General features: G+C 45.7%; 1 protein-coding gene across 1 annotated transcript in view; it reads left to right on the top strand.

Moving 5' to 3' along the window:
- Nucleotides 1-8,432, top strand: part of TRPC5 (transient receptor potential cation channel subfamily C member 5) — a gene marked incomplete at both ends in the record, with an annotated part of 68,288 nt that extends 59,856 nt beyond the window's left edge. Inside the window, 4 exons of the mRNA XM_082323601.1 lie at nt 4,769-4,975; nt 5,141-5,182; nt 6,879-6,968; nt 7,698-8,432. Of these exons, the coding sequence (XP_082179727.1) occupies nt 4,769-4,975; nt 5,141-5,182; nt 6,879-6,968; nt 7,698-8,432 (1,074 nt within the window). The remainder of the gene's footprint in view (nt 1-4,768; nt 4,976-5,140; nt 5,183-6,878; nt 6,969-7,697) is intronic.
- Nucleotides 8,433-21,703: the final 13,271 nt, after the last annotated feature.

Here is a 21,703-nt window from a genome sequence, read left to right as displayed (position 1 = left end):
AGCAACAAGGTCACACTTGCAAAGCTAGTGGATATGTTTCTTTAGCTTATTATAAATGTTACCAAAAAGTTGTCATCTAAGAACGTTGTATGAGACAGCGCAGGTCTGTGAGGATCCTGTCCTCGCTGCGCAGCGGGGCTGCTCGAAGCTCCTCGCCACGGCGGAGCGCTGCGGGGCACGTCTCGCACTGCTGAGCTCCCTGTGCAGGGGCAGAGCCCCTGCGCTTCCTCCTGTCCTCTCCCTCAGGAACCCCACTTCTGCTGAAGCCTGCCGGGGTTGTGTCCGTGCTGCCTGTCCCTGGGAGCGGGCTCCAACAGGCCATCTCCCGTGACCCATCTCGGTAGAGCAGCGGCTAGCGCAGCACCACTGCAGGTGGCACTGAACCTTCCAGCAGGAGGTCCGGGCTCTTCCATCGCTGCGCAGCTTTGCGGGGTGTGTGGTGGCCAGGCCCAGGCTGAGCAAGGGAAGGGCCCTTGGGTTGGACTCTCACTGTATTGGTATTCAGGAGCTCGCTTTGAGTGTTCACCTACGTGCAATCTTTGTAACAGCTTTGATGCAAAGGCGGCTCAGACTCGGGCAGCTCTCAAAAATGTAAATCTTGCCCAGTGGCCTGCAGTCACGGGGGAGATGCACCAAAAACGTGGAGCACGGTGGGTGGTCCACCAGGCCACGTTCACAGCCAATGCAGTGAGTGAGGTACTGGCTGGAACTCACGAGCGCTTCAGGTTTGAACTGGGTATTGAAGGATTGCTGAAGCATGGTACTCTTGGTACTCAACTGTGCTGGTTTCGGCTGGGCTAGAGTCCATTTTCTTCACAGCAGCTGGTATGGGGCTATGGTTTGGATTTGGGCTGGAAACAGGGTTGATAACACAGGGGTGTTTCAGCTGTTGCTGAGCAGTGCTGACACAGAGTCAAGGCCTTTTCTGCCTCTCACCCCACCCCACCAGCGAGGAGGCTGGGGGGCACAAGGAGCTGGGAGGGGACGCGGCTGGGACAGCTGACCCCAGTGACCCCAGGGATATCCCACACTGTATGGCGTCATGCTCAGCACGTAAAGCTGGGGGAAGAAGAAGGAAGGGGGGGACGTTTGGAGTGATGGCGTTTGTGTTCCCAAGTAACCGTTACGTGTGATGGAGCCCTGCTTTCCTGGAGATGGCTGAACACCTGCCTGTTGGTGGGACGGAGCGAATGAATTCCTTGTTTTGCTTTGCTTGCGTACGCGGCTTTTGCTTTCCCTGTTAAACTGTCTTTATCTCAACCCACGAGTATTCTCACTTTTACTCTTCTGATTCTCTCCCCCATCCCAGCGGGGAGGAGTCAGTGAGCGGCTGGGTGGGGCTTAGTTGCCAGCTGGGGTTAAACCACAACCTCAACACAGGGAGGAGAGTTAGGAAAGCTGTATTTCTGTGTGCAGATTTCACCACTTACAGCACTGAAGAGAGCTCTAACCAAGAAAATGGTGGTTTCCTGGCACACACAGAGATTCTCAGTAAAATTGAAATGTCTCTTTGCTGTATATTTCCAACACAAAAGTGCTGCCAGGAGCTCTCATCTGATTTGCTCAGGTTCTCAAAACATCAAGGTGAATAATTGAGACAGGCTGAGTTCGTAAACCCTGGGGAATTCACAGCAGCAGCAAAGAGAGAGAAAGAAAAGATACTTTGAGCTTTGTACAGAGGGTCTGTCTTTTAAGAGAGGTTATATTGCACTTGCTGACCGAGACTGCACAGGAGGAAATACAGGTGGGGGCTGAAGCCAGCGTCCACCAGCCTCACCCACAGACACATTTAGACCAACAGGGATCTGTTCAGACAAACCACAGAACTTCCCCAATGAGAAACTCCCGCTAAGTTTCACAGCGCTGCCCTGCACTCGCATTCAGCCCCAGTCAAGCCCATGCAGTCCCCTTAAGCTATTTTAAAATGAAAGAACAAAAAGAAAAAGCACTCTGTGCAGAAGAACTTTTTTAGCCCTTTTCTTCCTTCCTTTCCCAGAAACTAATTTGCAATCCCCAAGCTATAGATTTGCCTTCTCCTCCTCTACAAACAGCATCCAACATCCACTGCTAAATCACCTCTGCCCAGGGCATGGCCTTTTTATAACACGCTGAAGGAAACTGCTGCCAGGTCACCGCACCTGATCCCACCCCACCACCGACACTGGACCTTGGGTGGACCTTTGTAGAAGGGAAAGGTGGATTTATAACCTTCTCCAAACTACCTTCTCCCTTCTGACTCCTCAATAGGCCATTTACACCTACTTCTGTATTGACGAGAACTTAACACATAGATGTCTCCATCCGAAATAACAGTCTTTGCACTCTCCTTCAGCTACTGCCTTACCCTAAACTCTCCAGCTGCCCCAGATCGTGCTATCAGCATTGCCAGGTGTCTGTAGTTCCTGCGCACCCTGAGAAGGGCTTACTCACAGCAGGGCTGAATAACTCACTGCTGGTCTCACGCAGCTATTCCCCTGCAAAATGCTTTAGATGCTTGAACCAGCAATGCACCTCTTGTCTGCCGCCTTACAAGATGCACCCACCAGCGGGTTTTCCCCGGTAGCGAGCACATCCAGGTGGAGCATGGGGAGCAGCAGCAGAGATTTGATCTCCACCCTCCCCAGCGGCCCCGTGGCTCACCTGGCGTGTGATGCCGCCCATTCGTTGTCCTTCTGAAGACTCTTTCAGCTGAAGTTCAGGTAGATGGGCATGAGTGCGCCTTTAGGACTGAGCAGGGAGCAGCCATCCCTGCTTCTGGAAGAGGCTGGGACACCTCTGCCTTTAACCCTGAGCAGTTATTAGGCAGGAGTCGGCCTGTGGGCTGGTTGTGGAGCTCAGAGCACTAACGTGGAGTCTGGGAAGGAGGAACAGCAGCTCTGTGGCACCAGCTTGTCCTGCTCTCCTCTAGCTCTGCTGAGCTTGCTGCAGCCTGCAGGTAGAGATAAATGAAGAAAAAATGAGCAAGAACTTTTTTTTTTCTTTGGTGGCAATTATTTCTACTGCTGCAAACTGCATTTTTTACTACCCAGAACTTCATTTCCACCAGCAGCAGTTTCTAATGCTTCATGGTGATGCTGCAATTTCCCTGCTCATGGGGTCTGATAATGTATGAGGCAAAAAGGGGCATGGCAGGCTGCTTCTCTGAGTCTACCTATGGCTTGAAAACAGCCCTTTCGGTAAGTTGGCAAGGGACAGTAGTGTTCTGGGCTGATTCAGACCATTTGCAGAGACTAATGTGCTCCTGGGCCACTGAGGCAGTCATTTTAAATTGAGAGCTGCACATAATTTGGATACGCTACTAAAATGGAGTTCAGCTGCACCTCACTGTCAAAATGTGAGCATATTTTACCCATGTCAGAGCACTGGAGCGTAGCCAGAAAGCCAGTGTAGTAATTTTTTGGGCATGATGTTCAGCCATATTTTATTAAACTCCCTGCCCTACACTTCACTGCTGGTCTCTGAGAGCTGCAGCCCCGCGTCCCCCGCTCCAGAGGGCTGCTTGTTCCAGCCTGGTTGAAATCTCCTCGGGAGCTTAAAACCCCGCGTTGTCCTTTTCTCCTGCCTTGCGCTGTTACTTAGCCTAGATCATCGCGGCTTTGGTTTCATCTTGTGTCGGATGCTGTTAACGTAACTGCTGAACAGCTAAAATGTCATAACCATCAGCTTAGCACTATACTCTGCAATGATAACAATGCACAAATTTGCCATTTAAATTCCATGTACTATTGTAAGCTGTGTTCACCACTACTTGGTTTGAAGGCTTCAGACTATTTCCTTCCTTTTCTGTCTAATGTCAGAATTTCTGCAGAGCATACAAAACAGTGGCATTTTTTAACTTTAAAACTAGCACAAAATAGCATGAAATCCATTTGGAATAGCTCCAGTATCCCTCTGAATACAGGCTGTAGGTAGCTGTCTCTGCCCTGATGTTGAAGGGAGCACGCAGTTTGTTACTGGGCAGGACAGCCTGGTGACTCCGCGGACTGGATTGCAAATAGCTCCATTTGGGGATCAGCGTCTGCAGCCTGTAACGCCGGTGTCTTGCATAGGCTCAGTATTCCTTTCCTGGTGACTGCATGGACCGTGCGCCTGTCTGTGCAGCTGTAAAATGCTGCTGTTAACTTTCCACCTTTACTTTGTTGGGGTGAAAAACACTAGAGCACAGCAAGCTAGCGTGGTGATAATATAAATGAAAAAAACCCCCAACCGAACAGTAAAATGTCTCCCATTATGTGTAAGGATAACGCACAGGCAAGATTTAAAATATAGCAGGCATAAAATGTGTCACTTCCTCATACGTCCTGAGTTAATGGATGCTATAAAAAACAAACAAATCAAAAAACACTACGAAAGATCTTTTTCCAGGGAAGAATGTAAGAATTCATTGGATTTGGACATGGGAAACAATGGTTTGTGGTAATGAAAGTGCTAGCAAAAAGCAAAATAAGAAATGTGTTTCTTGCTTCTTGTATTGGCAAACTAATAAGCACGACCTCTAAAGGACAAAGCCGGGCTTTAGCGTGTGAAATTCTTTTTGCTGAATATTGCTATCATCTCATTTCTCAGCGGTTGGTATTTTTACACTCTAGCTACATTTCACACTGATTTTTTTAAGTACACCCCCAGCGAGGGAGATGGGAGAAGCGATACTGCTTCGCCTGCAGCTGGAGAAATCCTTTATTGCTCACATGTCACCTCCTCAGCCACGGGCATTTGCTCCAGGAAAGCCTGCCTGAAGCTGCTGATAGTCTCTGTCCTTCTCTCGTAGGACCATGCGGATATCGAGTGGAAGTTTGCACGGACGAAGCTCTGGATGAGTTACTTTGATGAAGGTGCCACTCTGCCCCCTCCTTTTAACATTGTCCCCAGTCCCAAGTCAGTCTGGTACCTCTGCAAGTGGATTCACAATCAGCTGTGCCCAGGCGACGTCTCTGACAACGAACAGAAGAGGCATGAAAACCTCAAAACATTCACAGTACGTTGCTGCATGGTTTTATACTTCATTTTTCGAGGGCGCTTGTGCGTGTTCAGGATCACAAGGGCCACTGCTCCGCTGGTGCAGTAGAAGGTTGCCAAGAGCCATCAGGAGCTCTAAAGCCAGGACTGTGCAGGTAACATATCTGTGCCTTTCTCTTTCCAGGAACGGCACGCTGACAACCTGATTCAGAATCAACATTACCAGGTAAACTCTTGAGCACGTAAAGTCTTTACTTGCTGTTTCTTCTTCCTGCTCATTTTCTAATACCTTGATTCTTGCTTGCTTTTCGAATATATTTTGATAAATGTAGGTCCTCTAAGAGGATTTTACTTATCATGGATTGTAACATTCCTCATTAGAGGTGGGATGGTTCAGTAAATCACTCCTAGCCTTTCAGCCCCTCTGAAGTAGTGGAAAACTTGCCAGGCATCAATCAGTCTGGCTGCTGAAGTCAAAGGTGACATCCCCATTGCCGTCAGAGGGACCAGGCTGTCACGCCATCCTGATTAAAACTGTTTCTGCAGCATTTTTACACACTCCTGAATTGTTCCTCTCCTCTTTTTTTGTAAAGCATCCCTAACTCAAAACAGTGGTTGGGATTTTCTTTTGGTTTGGACAGCTCAGGAAGGAGGAATGGTTCCTTTGTTGAATTTTGCTGGTTTTGTTTATTCTCAGCCTGCCTGTCATCAAGTACTCATTAAAGTCAACCTATAAAAGGATGAAACCATATTAAAAACACCAGCTTCAGTACTTGAATTCAGTGTGATGTTGTATTATGCCAGCAGGCTGGAAGGAAAAAAAATTCTCCAGCATGTTAGGTGGTACGTTAGGCTAGGCTGTCAAAAGCCATTAGTAATTTGTCTTAAGACATCTCCTGCTTTTTGAAGAGTATTTTTATCTGAAGTTGATGTTTAACATAATTAGTTACCTTTGACAACAGACATTTGGTACTTTCTGACTTCACAGCATAGCTTACGAGTACCAACAGTGCGATCTCTTAAAAAACCTCCCAGTAAAACCTTGGTGCGGAGACCGTCTTCGTGCTTGGTGTTGCTCAGACTTGTTATCCCTATTTATGAAATGGGGGAAACGAAGGGAAGGTTTAGAGTAGTCTCTTCTGTAGAAAGAGATCATCCTCTGTGTATGTTGGCCAGCACAGATAAACGTACAAGCTCGAAGACCCAGTTTGCTTATGTAAAGCCAGCAAGGAGGTACACGAACACAGAGCAAAATGGATCTCATCCTACCGAAAACATGTGCTGTAACAAAGAGCCCAGGTAGCACAGAGGAGCGAGAGCCCTTAGAGAAGCCATGCGGGTGCGATTCAGTCCTTCCAGCACTGGCCACAGACACCGAGCAGCCTTGGAAGGCGTTTCTAACCTGCCGTTAGGGACCGCCCAGGCAGCTGGCAGATGTGGTTTAACGCGAACGTGCGTTGCCCCGTGGGGTCCTGGCTGCTCTTCGGGTTCTTTGTTGTCAACATACCCTCCTTGGCTTTCAAATCCTTGATAAGCAATTTTCAAATAGCAAGCTTAGCCTGTCAGGACACACAGCATATACACATGAGATTGGTAATCTTAAAAACTTTCAGCAGCTGAGATTAAATGGCTTGAGGACATTTAAGAACATCAAGAATTTTTTCTCAACAACTTTTACCTATACAAACCAAGTACAAATACCTGCTCGCTGTTGTTAACAACTGCGCAGTCCAGATGGAAGGTATATAACCCTTTCCAAAGGTTTGTTTAAAAGCGACTGTTCTGCTTTTAATGGCAAGTGATTTTCTTTTTAGACAGCAGAGTCAGGACAGCCACTGTCGGTAAGAACTCGGTGAAATGCAGTAAGGACAGAGTTTGGTCTGAGCCAGCAGCTGAATCACTCTTATTGTTTCCTATTCCAGGAGGTGATAAGAAATCTTGTGAAAAGATACGTCGCAGCAATGATAAGAACTTCCAAAACCAACGAAGGCTTAACTGAAGAAAATTTCAAGGTAATTTATTATTCCTTAATAATAATTTATTATATTTATTCAAGTAGCCTCTTGCAGAGTTCACACTAACTTGTTAAGGCGATTTGTAATCTGCTGTGGAAATAGGACCGTTACTGGAGCTGGGAAGCTATACGATGTGCATGTTGGGGGTTTTTTGAGCGGAGAATATTGTTATTTGAGTGTCTTCTCATAGGATCACCTCCCAGATTTTAACATATAATATGTTATGTAGACAAAAGCATTGGAAAATGGTAGGAATGAAGTATCTGATCTGAGTCAACATCACATTCCTAATCCTAACCCAGACAGCGCCACAGAATGAGTCTGGGTTAATGGCTACAAAGAACACTTACCGACAAAGTTAAAGTTGGGCCTATCAACTAAACAGGATTCCTGCCGTATTTCTAAATTTCAGAGTGTTTCCCTTCTTCCATAACTGTCTTATTTGACTTTTTTTGGGGGTGGTGGGGTGGGCAGAAGGGGTTGGTCAAGAGGGCTGGTCCCACAGCCTTTGGAGACAAAGATCTCGTGAGGTCTCCAATTTTCAGGATTACCAGTATTTTTTTGTGCGTGTGTCACTGAATATTGAAGATGTATGCGGTATTCTTGTAAATGTGATTTGGTATCAGCCGTTTGCATAACTCTAACAGCTTTCCCAGAGGAATGTGATCATTCTTTCATGTCACAGATAAAGCTGCTGAGTGTAACTCGTGTCTCCTCTTGCCCTAGGAATTAAAACAGGACATCTCAAGTTTTCGCTATGAAGTTCTTGACCTCTTAGGAAACAGGAAGCCCCAGAGGAGAAGTTATTCTACCAGCAGCACAGAGGTGTCCCAAAAGGATGAAACAAATGAGGATGGTGCTGGAGAAAAATCCAAAGCCAAGAGCGTGTCTTTCAATGTAGCCAACAAAAAAAAGGACTTCAACGTATCTGCTCTAATTAAAACTATGTCTGGGATCGGTATGGTGGAAGAGAAGCCAAAAAGCAATGGGATCAGCAAGCGCTCCTTCGTCCGAAACGGAAATCGAGTTCAGAGACTTTCCAGCTCCAAGAAGGAGTCCTTTAAGAGACTGGGCCTGCTTTTCTCCAAGATGAACGGACACGTACCCGAACCAAATTCAGAACCCATGTACACTATTTCAGATGGAATTATTCAGCCACACTACATGTGGAAAGACATTAAATATTCTCAGATTGATAAAGAGAGAGAAGAGAATTGTTCCAAAAGTGAAATTAACCTCAATGAGGTGGACTACAGTGGGAACACAAGACTTACGGGACAGAGCAAGGAGTGCCCTGTGGTTTGTACCAGCTCCCTTCACTGTGCTTCCAGTATTTGCTCCTCTAATTCCAAACTTATAGACTCGTCAGAGGATGTGTTTGATTCATGGGGAGAGGCTTGTGACTTGTTTATAAACCAGTGGAAAGACGGGCAGGAGGATCACGTTACAACTCGGCTATAAGTAAAGCTATCTTAACACCTGCTGGAAAATTTAGCCAGTTATTTGTAATTGTTTGCTCTCATCTGATTCAGCATTCCTATCTCCTTTCTGTCCACAGGTGGGAAAAAAAAAAAGTGTATAACTACTTATGTTAGCCTATTTTATAGCCATGTGCACCTTTTTTAATTTATTTTTTTTACACTCACAAATACTAAAGTGAAAGTTTCACCATTTATAAGGTCACTATAAACCACAGGAATCCCTTCGGATGCAGTCTTAGTCTTCACACCCCACAGGCTTCAGACAGGCTGGTGGCCGAGTAAAGGATTTCTCCAGAGCTCTCACTGTCATCCCGCCGCCGCTGGGTTATCACTGCTGCTATCCAACCCCATCGGCTCTGCATCCTGCTCGATTTTCGTCACCAACGCAACCAGCTGGTGAGCAGTGGCTTAGCAGAAGGCTGAGAATCATATTTCACATCTTTTTAGAAAGGGTTTCAGGTTATAACTGGCTTTTGTTTTCTTTAAGCAATATGACCTCTGATTCTTTCGGTTGTATGTGTTTTTTCAGGTTGTTTATTATAGTAATGTTGTAAATCGTCATTGAATAAGAGACCCCTTTGATCATCCAGCTAGAACATGGTATGATTTGCTTATTTACCTAATTCCCATAAGAAATTCCCCCTGGAGGGAGGAGAATAACCTTCTAGTTAGGCTGACAGTAGAATCCAGCACCTGGCCTTGCTCCCAACTTCTGTGTAGATGAACTGACCCAAAACCAGCTGTGGCTGCTTGAAACACAAACCTCAGTGTGGTTCTGTTCCTCATGGGCTGAACCAAAGCTCAGCATTGAGCCTCCCCCTTACACCCTGCCGCTTGAGCTGTTACCTGGTTTTTGAAAGTCCTAATCTTACTTCCACTGCTGCATTCGCTTTTTGCTGCGTCTCTGACGGATGTCAGGCTTTCGGAAGAAAACCATCCTCCTGGTACACGGCAAGTGCTAAGAGGGAGCGTCTTCCCTGGGCCTGTGAGCTGCGTTTCTGAAAAGCAACCTAAGCAATAGCAGCTCAAACTGCACCTGGCAGCCTGGAAAGTCTCTGCAGTTCCTTTTCTAAGGTGCAACAAAAAGGAGTGCGGCAGTAGATGTTATCTTTTATTTCCCCAGGTGTGGTAGTGTCTGGACGGGGCCTAGAATGTCTCTGCTTTTGTCCTAAGGAGCACCAGAGAGGGGAGAAGACAACCCCATCAAGGGCAAAATGGTTGAATTTTTAACCGTGATGTGTTTTTTTTTTAAAAAAAAACCAATGTGATACTTGAACTTTCTTCTGCGGTGTTGCTAAGAAACCCAGATGATTGGCACTTACCACCACTTCAGAGCTGTTATTAGTCAGCTGCTTTCTTGGAGGAAGCAAGTCCTGACCGGGAGCTCAGAAACGGCCTTCCCACACGACAGGGCTTCGTCGCTGCGCTCCTGCAGTCACGCCGAAGGCTCTGTTCCCAGGAGAGGTTACGTAGGCTGGAGCGTATCCCCAGGGTGGCTGCCAAAAATCACCTCTTCTGTGAACTGGGTGGTGAATTCCATTTGTAAAAGCATAATGCTGGAAAACCTACCCCTCCCCCTTGGCACTGGTCAGATTTTGCCAGCGAGGGGCAGGAGCAGCTCTCAGGGCAGGACGGAGGGGCAGGAAGAGAGGGATTTCTCACTGCGGCGGTCCCCCCCCCCCGACAAGACGCTGGGACGCCTGCAGCTGGATGCTCTGCCCAAGTTTTAAACCTGGCTCCCTCCTCTCCTTAAGGAAAACGACCTTGTTGGGTTTTCCCTTTGGGCACCTATACGGCGTTAGCTAAAGGTCGTGAGAGCACACCTACATCAGAGAGGTAAACGCGAACGGTGCAGCCAGCTCCTGTAGCAGGGCTGCAGATGCCAACAGACCGGACCCAGGGGAAGTTTTCAGTGCAGACCTCAAGGTGGGGCCCATGGCTCTAGGCCGGCTCTGGTGTCAAAAACACTGAGCAACTGGGAGCAGAGCCTCAAAAATGTTTCTGTATTCCTCGCTTATAAATGACACCAGTCTTGTTACCAGCACGCAGTATAAATCCCCAAACACTTAAGCCTCTAGATGCGTTAGTTAAGGCAGAGTGAAAAGCATTTTTGTATCAACAGATTTCAGGCTTTCATAGTAACTGAGGGTTAGAATTGTCTTTGAAAACTGCATCTCCTCTTCCTTTATGAAGGGCCGAGCAAACTGACGTTGGCGCTACACAAGGAGACTTGCAAAATCTGAGGGTCAGAAGCAGCTTGCTGATCAGTTGTGAAGAAATGCAGCACCCCAGTCTTTTAAGAGGCAAATCCATCGCTAAGCGAGAGCTGCAGTCAGAACCAACTGAAAGCAAGGCTCAAAGCAGCTCACGGTAAAAGCCCTGCGGTTTAATAAACCAAACTGAGCACTTTTCTGGCAAGGTGAACACTAGCAAGAGCGGCTACAGGGGGATGAAGGAAAGGGTTTGAATCATTTTATGCCTCACCTAACCACACTACAGTTTATGAACTCTACTTGACATGGGGCCAGCAAATCTTTATGGAATTTCCTGTGTAACGAGTAAGAGTGAAAAGAATTCAAGTACAGTTATGCAGATTAAATCAACTGAGTCTGAGGATGGGACAGAAGCAGGGTTCGTATCCTTGGACAGCAGAAAGGCTTTTAAGTTTTCCACGAGAGCAAGCACAGTGCTACTGGCGAGGGTTATATTGTGTCATTCAAATGCAGCACTGCATTAACAGGTACAAATAACAAAACGAAACGCAAATAACTCTGCAGTGGTGCCCCCCAAAAAATGTAAAAGCATCAGGCAGCACAAATCCGTTCTGTGCAAACTGCGTGAGTCACGGTCCCCTGCTGTGTCCTGAAAGGGCAGGGGTAGGAACTGCCACATTGGAGCAGCATGATGGATAAGGCAGTCTGCAAACGTCTCTCCATAATGTTACGTTAAAGGCGAGAGGTTCGTCACGTGGCTGCTTGGCTGGGGCTCCCCTGGGATTTGTTTCATGACTCAGATACTTCCTAGCTCCCAGCTATGAGCTAGTTTGAGCTGACTTTGGAATTTAACACAAATATTTGATTTGGCTGTGACTAATGCATGTGTCCAGGAGTTTGCAAAACTGCCAAGTTGGTCCCCCAAAAGGCAAAATTCTGTTTCTTTGCATCTATGCATCCCCTCTGGTAGCAACAGGCTTTACAGCAGCTGGTGAATTATTATTATTATTACTCTAAAACAGGAGCTTCAGGGGAGGGAAATTAAAGTATCTTGTGAAAAATAAATTTGATAAGGAAAGCCTGTTTTTTTTCTGAATTCACTTGCAGTCACAGTATTTGGGATTTCACTAGCATTTTTCCATTTTCAACTGCTCAAAAAGAAAACATGTTTTAGTGAAAGCTGTTCTTTCCTTCAGAGAAATCGGTGAAGCACCCCCGCGCTGTCTGTGCAGGCCACCAGGGCAGGAGCTGACGGGACGCTTCGAGCTTCTCCTGTGAGGAGTTAAACTTTCCCTTGGCTCAGGTTGAAGCTGCACGGCTGTGCTCCAGCTGGTACGCGCCTGGCCTTTATTCTGTGGGCTTCAATAATCCTTACACATATGCAAGGAATTCAGAATAATAGAGATCCTAACCACTTTAGGTTTCTTGCTCTTGAAGTTGCTTTATTTCTCACCTCCCATCCCGGGTGTCGTTTTCACCTGGCTTTTTAAAGCAGCACACTTACGAACGGTCACCAATTAAAAAGTTAACAAATAACATCCGGGGTTAAGAATATCAAATAGAGCTAGGAGGCGTTTGTACTCAGGTCAGAGATTAAAGAAGTTGTTTCAGAAACAAGAAATTATCTGACATATCTCTGCAGATTATTTGGATAACTGCATTTGTGTATTATTCGCTTACTGGTACGTATGTAAATACTCAAGTATTTGTATCTGTGGTCCCTACAGAGGAAGCATGCACAGCGGTTAGAGCACAGGATTAGAGAACAGGACTGCTGAGGTCTAGTCCCAGCTCTGCCACTGCCTCACCTGTGACCTTGGGCAAGTCACTTAGCCTCTCTAATGCCTCAGTTTCCCCATCTGTAAAATAGGGATAATAATACTTACCTACCTCGCAGGGGGGGTTAGTTCATTATTTATAAGCACTTTCAGATCTTCAAATTAAAGGCGCTATATACAGTAAGTCGTTAATATTCGTAGCAGTAGTACGTACTTTTATTTTCTTACAACTAATTCAGGTTAGGATTTAACTGTATGTCCGTTACGATAGTTTTCCATGTAGAAAACTAGCATGGTTTCCCACAAAGGGAATTTAGGGGACTTCTGCGGTAGACAGAGAGCAGGAGCAGCATACCCTGGAAGCCTAAACTCTAACACCCTCGCTTTTGTCATTTATGTCTCACCCTTAATGTCACCTTACTGTATTTGTGTTTCATCCTTTTTCTGATGGTACGTGTAACATGATTTTTAGCAGAAACAGCCACTGTAAATATTAAGAGTATTTAAATAAATATATTAATGTATAAATATAAAACCTTACCTTTTAAAGAGGTTAAAATTGGTTGATGCAACAGACTTCTAAGCATGGGGAGGTTCCACAGGCAGCGCAGCACCGAGGCACACGCACACGGCAGGGTACCGGAGCAGGGCTATAAGAAAATTTCGCCACATGTCATCACCTCCTTCGTATTCACTTCCCCCCCACACTGGCAGGGGCAGCAAGTCACGCAGGTGACAGGGTGCGACGGGGGTGCGCAACGCGCTGGGGCAAAGGGAGGCCGCTCTCTTGCCCCGAGGAGCAGGATCAGGCAGCGGTGCGTCGCCAACACGGCGGCTGCTGGAGGAACCCTTCCTGGATAGCGGGAGACTCTCTCCCGTGTCCCTACGAGGGGGCTCTTCGCCCCGCTTTCGCTGTGGGTACAATTTGTTTTTCTTCAGTGCTTACTCAGGATGAAGGTGTTTGGTTTGTCTTACAGGAGCGCTAAGATTTGACTTGCGCGGGAAGGGCCCTACGAGCATTCTGAGCTCCCTTCCAGGAACGCGAGCAGTGGCAGGGTGTCTGCACCGGGAATTTGGACAGGTACTAACAGTGTAAGCAAGGGTCTGATCTACTGCTGGGTTTTCTGGCAGTTACAAAACTGCACAAGGACCTGCTGCTCTCACACCATTAAGTGTATGTCCCGCTTCCCTTGGGACTTCTCAGCTTTGCTTTGGTATTTCTACGTCCCTTTTCCAAAGGTCAAAATCCCAAAGCAAAGCACATTTCAATTAACCGGGAAGAAGTTCAATTTTGGTCTAATTTCTGGCCGAGTTCTCCTTCAACCAGTTAACTTGTCCTGCAGTGCGCTAACACTTCTCTACAGACACATCCATGAGAAAGCTCTGTGCAGCCTCAAAGGCTGATTTCCAAAGAAACGGAATCCCCCTCCCACCTCCGTTGCAATTCTGCAGTCAAACAGAACGGCAAAAAAATCAGCAAAAACATCCAAACCACTAGAATTAATGAAAGTTGTTACTTAACTAAAACTCTCTGGAGCTGTTTTTGGGGTGGATGCAGCGTAAGGACCTCTTCTTCCCGCCCGCCCCGGCGGGCAGCACTGCTGGCTGCAGCCTGCCCAGGTCTGCTGGAAGCATCAGTGACGCTCATTCATGCAACGGTAAAATCAATGGGAATCGGTGAGACTACAGCGAATAATAAATCAGCTCACTGGAGGAGCATCTAAAATAAACTGTTACCAAAATAATCTGTAGTTTTCAGTGAAGCTGTAACTTAAAACCTAGCAACTCGAAAGTCAATCCCTTACTGGATTTTCTTTTTTGGAGCAGGCGGGGAGCACCACATTAGCATATTTTCTAAACATTTGTAATTTGATTCAATTTCATTTTCACACTACTTCTTTCCCCATTTCAGGCCATTACACTTTGACAAACAAGTCATTTATATGTTATTCACATAATTGCCTCCACCCAGAAACACTACTGCTCTGGAGTAAATTCATGACCAAGAAGGATTGTTTTAAAAAGAGAACACGCTTTATCTAAAAAAGTATATTTACAAGGCAGAAGCGTTTGATCCTTATCTTCTGAATGTTTGATGGTGTTTTATGCTTCAGGGAAAGACTTTTACCCGCTCTGTTTTTTTAAGGTGTGCAAAACAAACCAACCCCCCCACCACAGCGGCAACAGAACCCCCCGAACCTAGCTCAAAGCACCCACAATCTTAAAAGCCAAACCGATCTCGCAGTTCTTTCCTTACACACAGACCCTTCTCAATCAACGGCTCACCGACTACGGAAGACAGCGCGGCCCGTTCCTCCTGGCTAGCACGTCCTCCTCCAGCACGGCTTACTCGGTTTATTTGGGGCATTTTTTGTCTCCTCTCCCCGATAAAGCATTTCCGCATCAGCAGTAACTCCTAAGCCAGAAGAAACGATGCGCTTAGGACAAGACGTGATCGATCAAGGAGCTGGCCTTTTAGCACATCAGCTAACAGAACACTGTGATACCTTTAGCCAACAGAGTGAAATGCCTTTTGACTATAAATAGTTGTTTTTGAGCAAGGGGGCACTTTTTGGGCTAGCTATTTTTTGGGTATTGTACAGTCTTATTTCAAAACTACCGAATGTGTTTATAAGGTGGGTCTGGGAACTAGAGGGCTAGGGATCTTTGAGAAGCAAAGGATGGCAGCAGATGCTTACGTACTCTATTTTCTATATGGTAAGCCCTAGAGACCCGGGCTTACTCTGCAAACAGGTTTTTTTAGCAATCGAATTTTAATATCAAATTAAATCTTCATTAAAAAAGCTATCACAGAAATGGTTTCACACCTGAGCATATTTTAAAATGCCATTTTACTTCATGGGATAAAAAAGGTGAGGCTTTTTTTTCCTCCTCCTCCTTTATTTTAGTTTTGGTCAAAAACTCGATGGCCTTTTCCAGGCAGAAGAGCTTTTAGATGTCGTAAGAGTTTTGCATATGTAAGGACGGAGCGGGGACCTCAGCATTTGCCGGTTGAGTAGTACCAGCCACCCCTAGAGAAAGGGGGGGAGAGAAGGGAAGAGCAAAAAGCAAAAACAAACGCTTAGTTTTATGTTCTTTTCTACTTGCACCTCTTCTGTCCGTAGTGCAGACTCCATGTCATACCCTCATATAACATGTAAAAACGAAATGATGTACATAATAAATAAAATTATTTATTTTATGTGTATTTTTAGCTTAACTGTAAACTGAAAAAAAATAAAAAGCGTTTAATTTTTTTCCCAAAAATGTACGCCTACTGAAATTCAAGGTGTTTCTACCTTTTCAGATGTAACATTTCCAGCTGCCTATTGATAATAAACATTTATGAACAGCAACAGGCCTGACATTTTATAGTTTTTTAAAATCGGGTTCAGCACAGACTTCTCAAGGGGGGGTCAGTGGTCAGAGGAGCACCTAAGGGCTCCAATTCTAGAGACTTTTATTGGTATTTACATAAGAAAGACACGGCGCAGTCCTGCTTACCTACAGTGAAGTCAGCCGCCCAAACTGGAGCAAGCGTTCACGGGCAAGAGCTGCACAACACCTGGCTGTGAAAAAAAACCAACCCAAAAACGTTCATTACAGCCTGTCTGCAACAGAAAATAACAAACCACTGGAAGTGCTGGTAAATAAAATGCACTGCGTGAATGCAATTCCTCTTGTACAAAGAAGTCTAAGTAAGTGTAATTCCCTTTTAATTTGCTCCCCCAAGATATCCTTCGACCAGCACAACTGCATCAGCCACACCGGAACACACAGCAATATAGCTAACGCTGTAAAAGGGTCGTTAAGCAACGACGTGTAACTGCATTCACGGAATTTGCTCACGTAAAGCTGTCCTCCAGGCAATCTCATTCAAGTACTGGAGGCACGCAGATACCTTTCAAAAGGTTTCCATCCGCTACCAGAGGCTCTTGGTCAAGCCGCCAGTAAAACAAGAGTTTCCTCAAGTTAAACAATGGCGATATCCCTTTCCTTGAAACGCAGAAGATTCCTGCGCAAGGGAGTCAACGTGGACACACACGGAAATAAACACAGTCCGTGCCAAAAGCTGTGCCAAAGCCCAGGATCAAAAGCTGTGCCAAAGCCCAGGATCAAAAGCTGTGCCAAAGCTCAGCCCCAGCTACAGAATTTTAAATACCCACGTAAACGCAGAAGGCTACTTTTTTTTTTTTTTTTTAAATAAAAAAGGACATTTTGAAGTTGGATGTGCGCATTCCCACTCACATCAGAAGGCCTAGAAGTTCAAAGTTAAGGCCCTGAATCCCCAGTTGTGCTTCCTATTCCAGAAACGGGAACCCAACTGCACCTGAAAATGGCTTCCATCCTCTCCGCCGTCCCTGCAGCGGTAGGCAGATGTGCCGCAGCAGCGAAGACCCGGGTTGACCAGGGAGGGAGGTGGGAGGCAGGGGAAGAAGTTTTGCAGTGTATTTTATCTCCTCTTACTTGCGCTTCCTGAAAAGTAATACAAATCACACATTCACGTTATCACCACAAACATTAAAACAAACATTTTTTGCTTTCAACTATGACAAATATTAAAAAGTACTGGTTTAAAAAGAGCCAGGAACCACAGTTTTAGATTTGATTGGAAAATGCAAATAGGCAGGGCAGGGAACAGGAAAAAATATATAGATGAGAGGGCAGAGGGAGTTAGATGGGCCGTTAATTTCATCCTTAGAGGATGTTTTGCTTTCTCTGAAAAGACCGTTTTCTCTAACACAACGAAGTCAAGCAGCCGTTGCTCTATGAGAACAGAATGACACCGATCTTGGGGTAAACCCCAGCACCCCGAAGCTAGCGGCAACATGTTCGCCTGCTCCAGGGAACGCAAGATTTAGCATCGGGAATAAAAGTATTGCCATAAACGGAGCCTACCACATAAAACCACCCTGTCAGGACTCGGGCACGTGCTCCTGTTACTGCAGACGGCCGCACTTGCAGAGACGACCGAAGCGCGGTAACTGCCTGCGTACGTGCTCCTAGCCTACGGCTCGTACTGGCTCAACTCCTTCATGCTTGCCGCAACTCGGCTGACTCTGAAATCTGGTAAGCAGCACTGACTTGATCATGTGTAGGAGTTTCTAGATGCAGGCCTGCCCTGCAAAATTTAAACTCTGATCTTATTTCAAAGCTATAAAGTCCTGGTGCAAGGGTTTTATCTTCCTCCCTTATGAAAAAAGTGGTTACTTGGAAGTCTGGGTCTGGATTTATATGTTGAATAGCTTCCACGTATAACGCAGTCTTTTGATGGTGTAATTTTATAGAAGAGAAAGGTATCCAGCAGCACTGCAGAGAGAACTGGAAGCTCAGAGGAAAACAAAACAACTCAGCTAGAAAAACAACTTGCTGTAGGAATCGGTTTGGTGTTCTTATGTGATGAAGGGGAAAACAGAGCACAGGAGCGATGGCTGGCGATAACCCTGCAGGCTAACGCTGCTGGCAGGCAGAATCAGCGTCGTTTTTCTCTACAGTATTTATAATAATTATCTTCAATAACAGATGGATTTTACAATTCGGAAGACTTCAGAAAGGGACTCGCGCCTCTAGCGAACAGCAGCAACGCAACGGATGCTAAGGCACGCGGGCGAGAGTGGGACTAGCGTAGCTGCGGAGGAGGCTGCAGGGGCAGCAGGCGGGCAGCGCTCGCAGCCCGGCCGCAACAGGGCACGGGCTGGGCCCGTCCTTTGGTGCACGACCCGAGCACCTCCGCCAAAACACCACGCTTTTAACCGTACTGCGTGGCGAGCGGCGCTCGGAGAACAGAAGGGCACCCTAGCGTCTGGCGACCGGTGGGCAAACGCAGCCAGATGGAAGCCTGCTCCTTCTAAGGGCAGAGAGATTTGCGGCAGTTTAAGAGAGACTGACACACTTAAAAACGCAAGCAGCTCACACCCCAAAGCACAAGATCTGATCGCTGCTTCTTTCATCCTGGGGTTTCAGAAGAGGCGCGGCTCGGCTCTGAGGCTGTTTTTAAGGGCTACGAAATGAGAAGAGCTCGCATCTAAAGAGAGCGCTCTGTGGCGCTGCCAGCTCAGGGATCCATCCCGCACAGCCTTCAGGTGTTAATTTAATTTGAGCCCCTGCCTTTCATATATAAAAACATGGTGTGGAAAAGGAGGCGGCAAGCATGACTAGCGCAGACTTGGCTGCACGACTCTTCTGTTCTCCCTTTTAAAGGCTGAAAACCCATCCACAAAAAATAAAGAAAAATGAAAAACACATTTCAGGCTCAAATCTTTGCTTTAAAAATTCATTATTATACAGCATACTTCAAGAAGCCCAATGAAGAAAGAAAGAAAGAAAAAAAAAAAATCAATCTGAAGAAAAATAATCGTGCCCAATAGAAATCAATACTCATGGATTTTTCTGTGCTTCTGTCGAAAGATAAAATACGCTTATGACTGCAAGCTATATCCTGCTACCCCTGTCCACGGCAATTCTGTGATTCTGCTCAGCCTGAAAAACCCAGAGCATTGGTCTGGTACCAAATCGTAACAGAGCGATAATCAAACGGTGTGCCAAAGGAAACAAGTCTGGATGATCACCGGGCTGACACTGGATTCCCCACAAAAAAAAAAAAGACCCTGAGCCCACATCTCGGCACTCGCAGACCACACGTACACCCCCACACCCCCCCAACAAACCCCCCCCTCAAACAAACCCCCAGAATTCTGTGTAATTTTGATGAGAATTATCTTACAGCCTCTGCAAAGGCAACTGTTTTGTAGCAATTAGCCACCGAACACTTAACCACAAAACCAGGAATATTGTTAGTACAGGGGTGCCGCAGCCAGACCTACAATCGCTAGGTGCGGAAATGGCTGAAGCACGAAGCAGGTCAGCTCTGCCTTCGGTAGAGCTGTGGCTTTTTTGGCAGCTGTTTTAGTAAGCGATGCAGAGCTATTGTAGTGCAACACAACTCTGGAAAGCAGAATTGAAAAGAAAAAGACTCCAGCATTCACTTAAATTTCTGTACCATTCTAAGCTCTTTTGCTGTTCATAAAAAGGCAGCGTTTCCTGACCTACGGAGAGCATTCATCAGCCAGCTCCAGGACACGCTGCTAACTGTTCCCCGCAGTCCCTACTTGCTAGTTCAAAAAGTTAATTTTGAGCATAAACAGGCCTGGCAAAAAGACATCTATCAAGTCACAGGGGTACCTCTGTATATCAAATCCATAAATAAGTTAACTAGCCACGTATTACATGTATTATTATACCAATTAATGTAATTTTCACATGTATCAGAGTGGCCAACGTGGCCGCAATAGCCATGGCTGATGCTGAATAATCCAGCTACTAGAAGGGTAAGCAAAAACATGCAAAAAACTTGACTCTGTACCAGAACTATCAGTCAGTGTTTCTAATTAAAAAGAGAAGTTGACTTCAGGAGACAAACTAATACCAGAAGATAAACCACCAACACTTAGCTGTGATAACCATTTGTGTAGAAAAAAAGCAAGGCTGTCTCAGTGACAGCAGAAGAAAGGAGGCATTATTCATAGCTAAAGCCTGAAAGTGGCAGATATTCGCTTTGGTACTTGACAGCAACTGCTTGGGATATGACAGATGGCACTCGTGACTGAGGGGAAACACACTTGATGACTCCATCATGGAGACTGTACTTCTTAAGTCTGTTCCATTTTAAAGTTCATAAAATAAGTCACATGCTTTACTGGTTTCTTTAAGAGGTCAGTCTAGTGAATGCTTTTTCAGAGAAAGGAGGAAAGAATCCTGTGGTGTCTTCTCCCTTTTCCGAGAAATGCCTGTATTTCTGCCTCTGGAGGAGCACTGGACTTGCACAAAGGCCAAGGTCCTCACTGCCACCGATTACTCTGTAAAATCCTTTTGTGTGCGTATTTTGGTTTGTTTTTTGGTTTTTTTGGAGGGGAGGTTATTGTTTTGTGTTTGGTTTTTTTAACAGCACAGCAGCTCATAATCAAATTATTTATTCAGGGGTCATTTCATCATGCTTTTACTTTTTACCTGGCTGCTCCATCTTGAAAAACCATTATTAAATTGCCAAGTTAAACGTACAGCAATTAAAGATTTGAGGAGACAAACCAAAAGCCAAGCTTGCAACCCTCCCGACAGAGGATTATATTACCATCTTCTCTTAAGGAAGGGGGGAAAAACGAAAGTCTCAAGAGTTTTAAGGAAATAGGATCAACACCAAAAGTGCTGCGTGAATTTAAGATAAAACTATAAGGAGTCACTTTTTCCTACTATGTTTTTGCTTCCATGGTTACTTAAAAGGGATACTGAAGGAAATACACTTTTTCTTCCTCCCAATTCTACTGTCAATCCCCTTTTCACCACCACGTAGCTATGTACAAAGAAGAAAAAAAAAAAAAAAATCACTAAATACTAGCGTGGGCCCATAGAGTTGATGTCACCTCTGGCAAATGGCAGCTGTGCCACTGTCTGAAGCTACTGACTTCACCTCCTTATCTAAAGCAGGCTATGTTTGAATTTGGAGGACTCAAATTCCCTACAAGAGCTGGCAGCCATGGCTTTCAGAATCCAGCTCAGAGACCCAAACGCTGAAGTGATGTGAAAGTCAAGAAGATTTGTTAATAAGCGTCTCTGCTGGTTTTCAGGGCCTCCGGCACCGAGCCGGCATAACCCGCGCTCCTGCCCTTGTCTGTTACCCCAGGACAGGGCTGGGCCCAACTCGCACCCGCTTCTTGTTGGTTTTGCATGTACAGTGCAAGTTTCTATCAAGGACAGAGCCTGCGCAGACGGTCGTTTGAAAGAATTGCAGGTCACGTGCACAGACTATTCAATGGTTTCTTCCTAAACTTATCAACAAAAACACAGCTAGAGCTTTCCACTGCACTTCATTCCCATGCTGAAAGCTTTTGCTACTTTCTCACAGAAGGCCAGAGCAGCCTCATCCCACACAAGACAAATACATTTCTTCGGTCCAGGCTGTTGGATGACTAATTAATTGTCAGGAACATAACCTGCCAGTGATAAATGACCACTCGTTTTCATGTGTTCAATGCTTTTATTTTGTGCTATCAGTGCAAATGAAACACCAAGACTACCACCATTTGTGCAACAGCTTTCACAAAACAAATCCTACAAACGTACAGCAATATACAACAGATCAAAACAGTATTCTTACACTTCCAAGAGTCATGAAACCTACGCAGAATGAAATTAGACAGAAGAAATACAGCTATTACAAATATACGACCACTAGTAGCAAAGAAGTTTTGTGAAATCTGAGAAAG

Source organism: Platalea leucorodia (assembly GCF_965183815.1).
Source record: "Platalea leucorodia genome assembly, chromosome: 10".
In the NCBI taxonomy this organism is placed as follows: Eukaryota; Metazoa; Chordata; class Aves; order Pelecaniformes; family Threskiornithidae; genus Platalea; species Platalea leucorodia.
The sequence above is the reverse complement of the archived record's forward strand: the minus strand, read 5'-3'. Positions and strand labels throughout refer to the sequence as shown.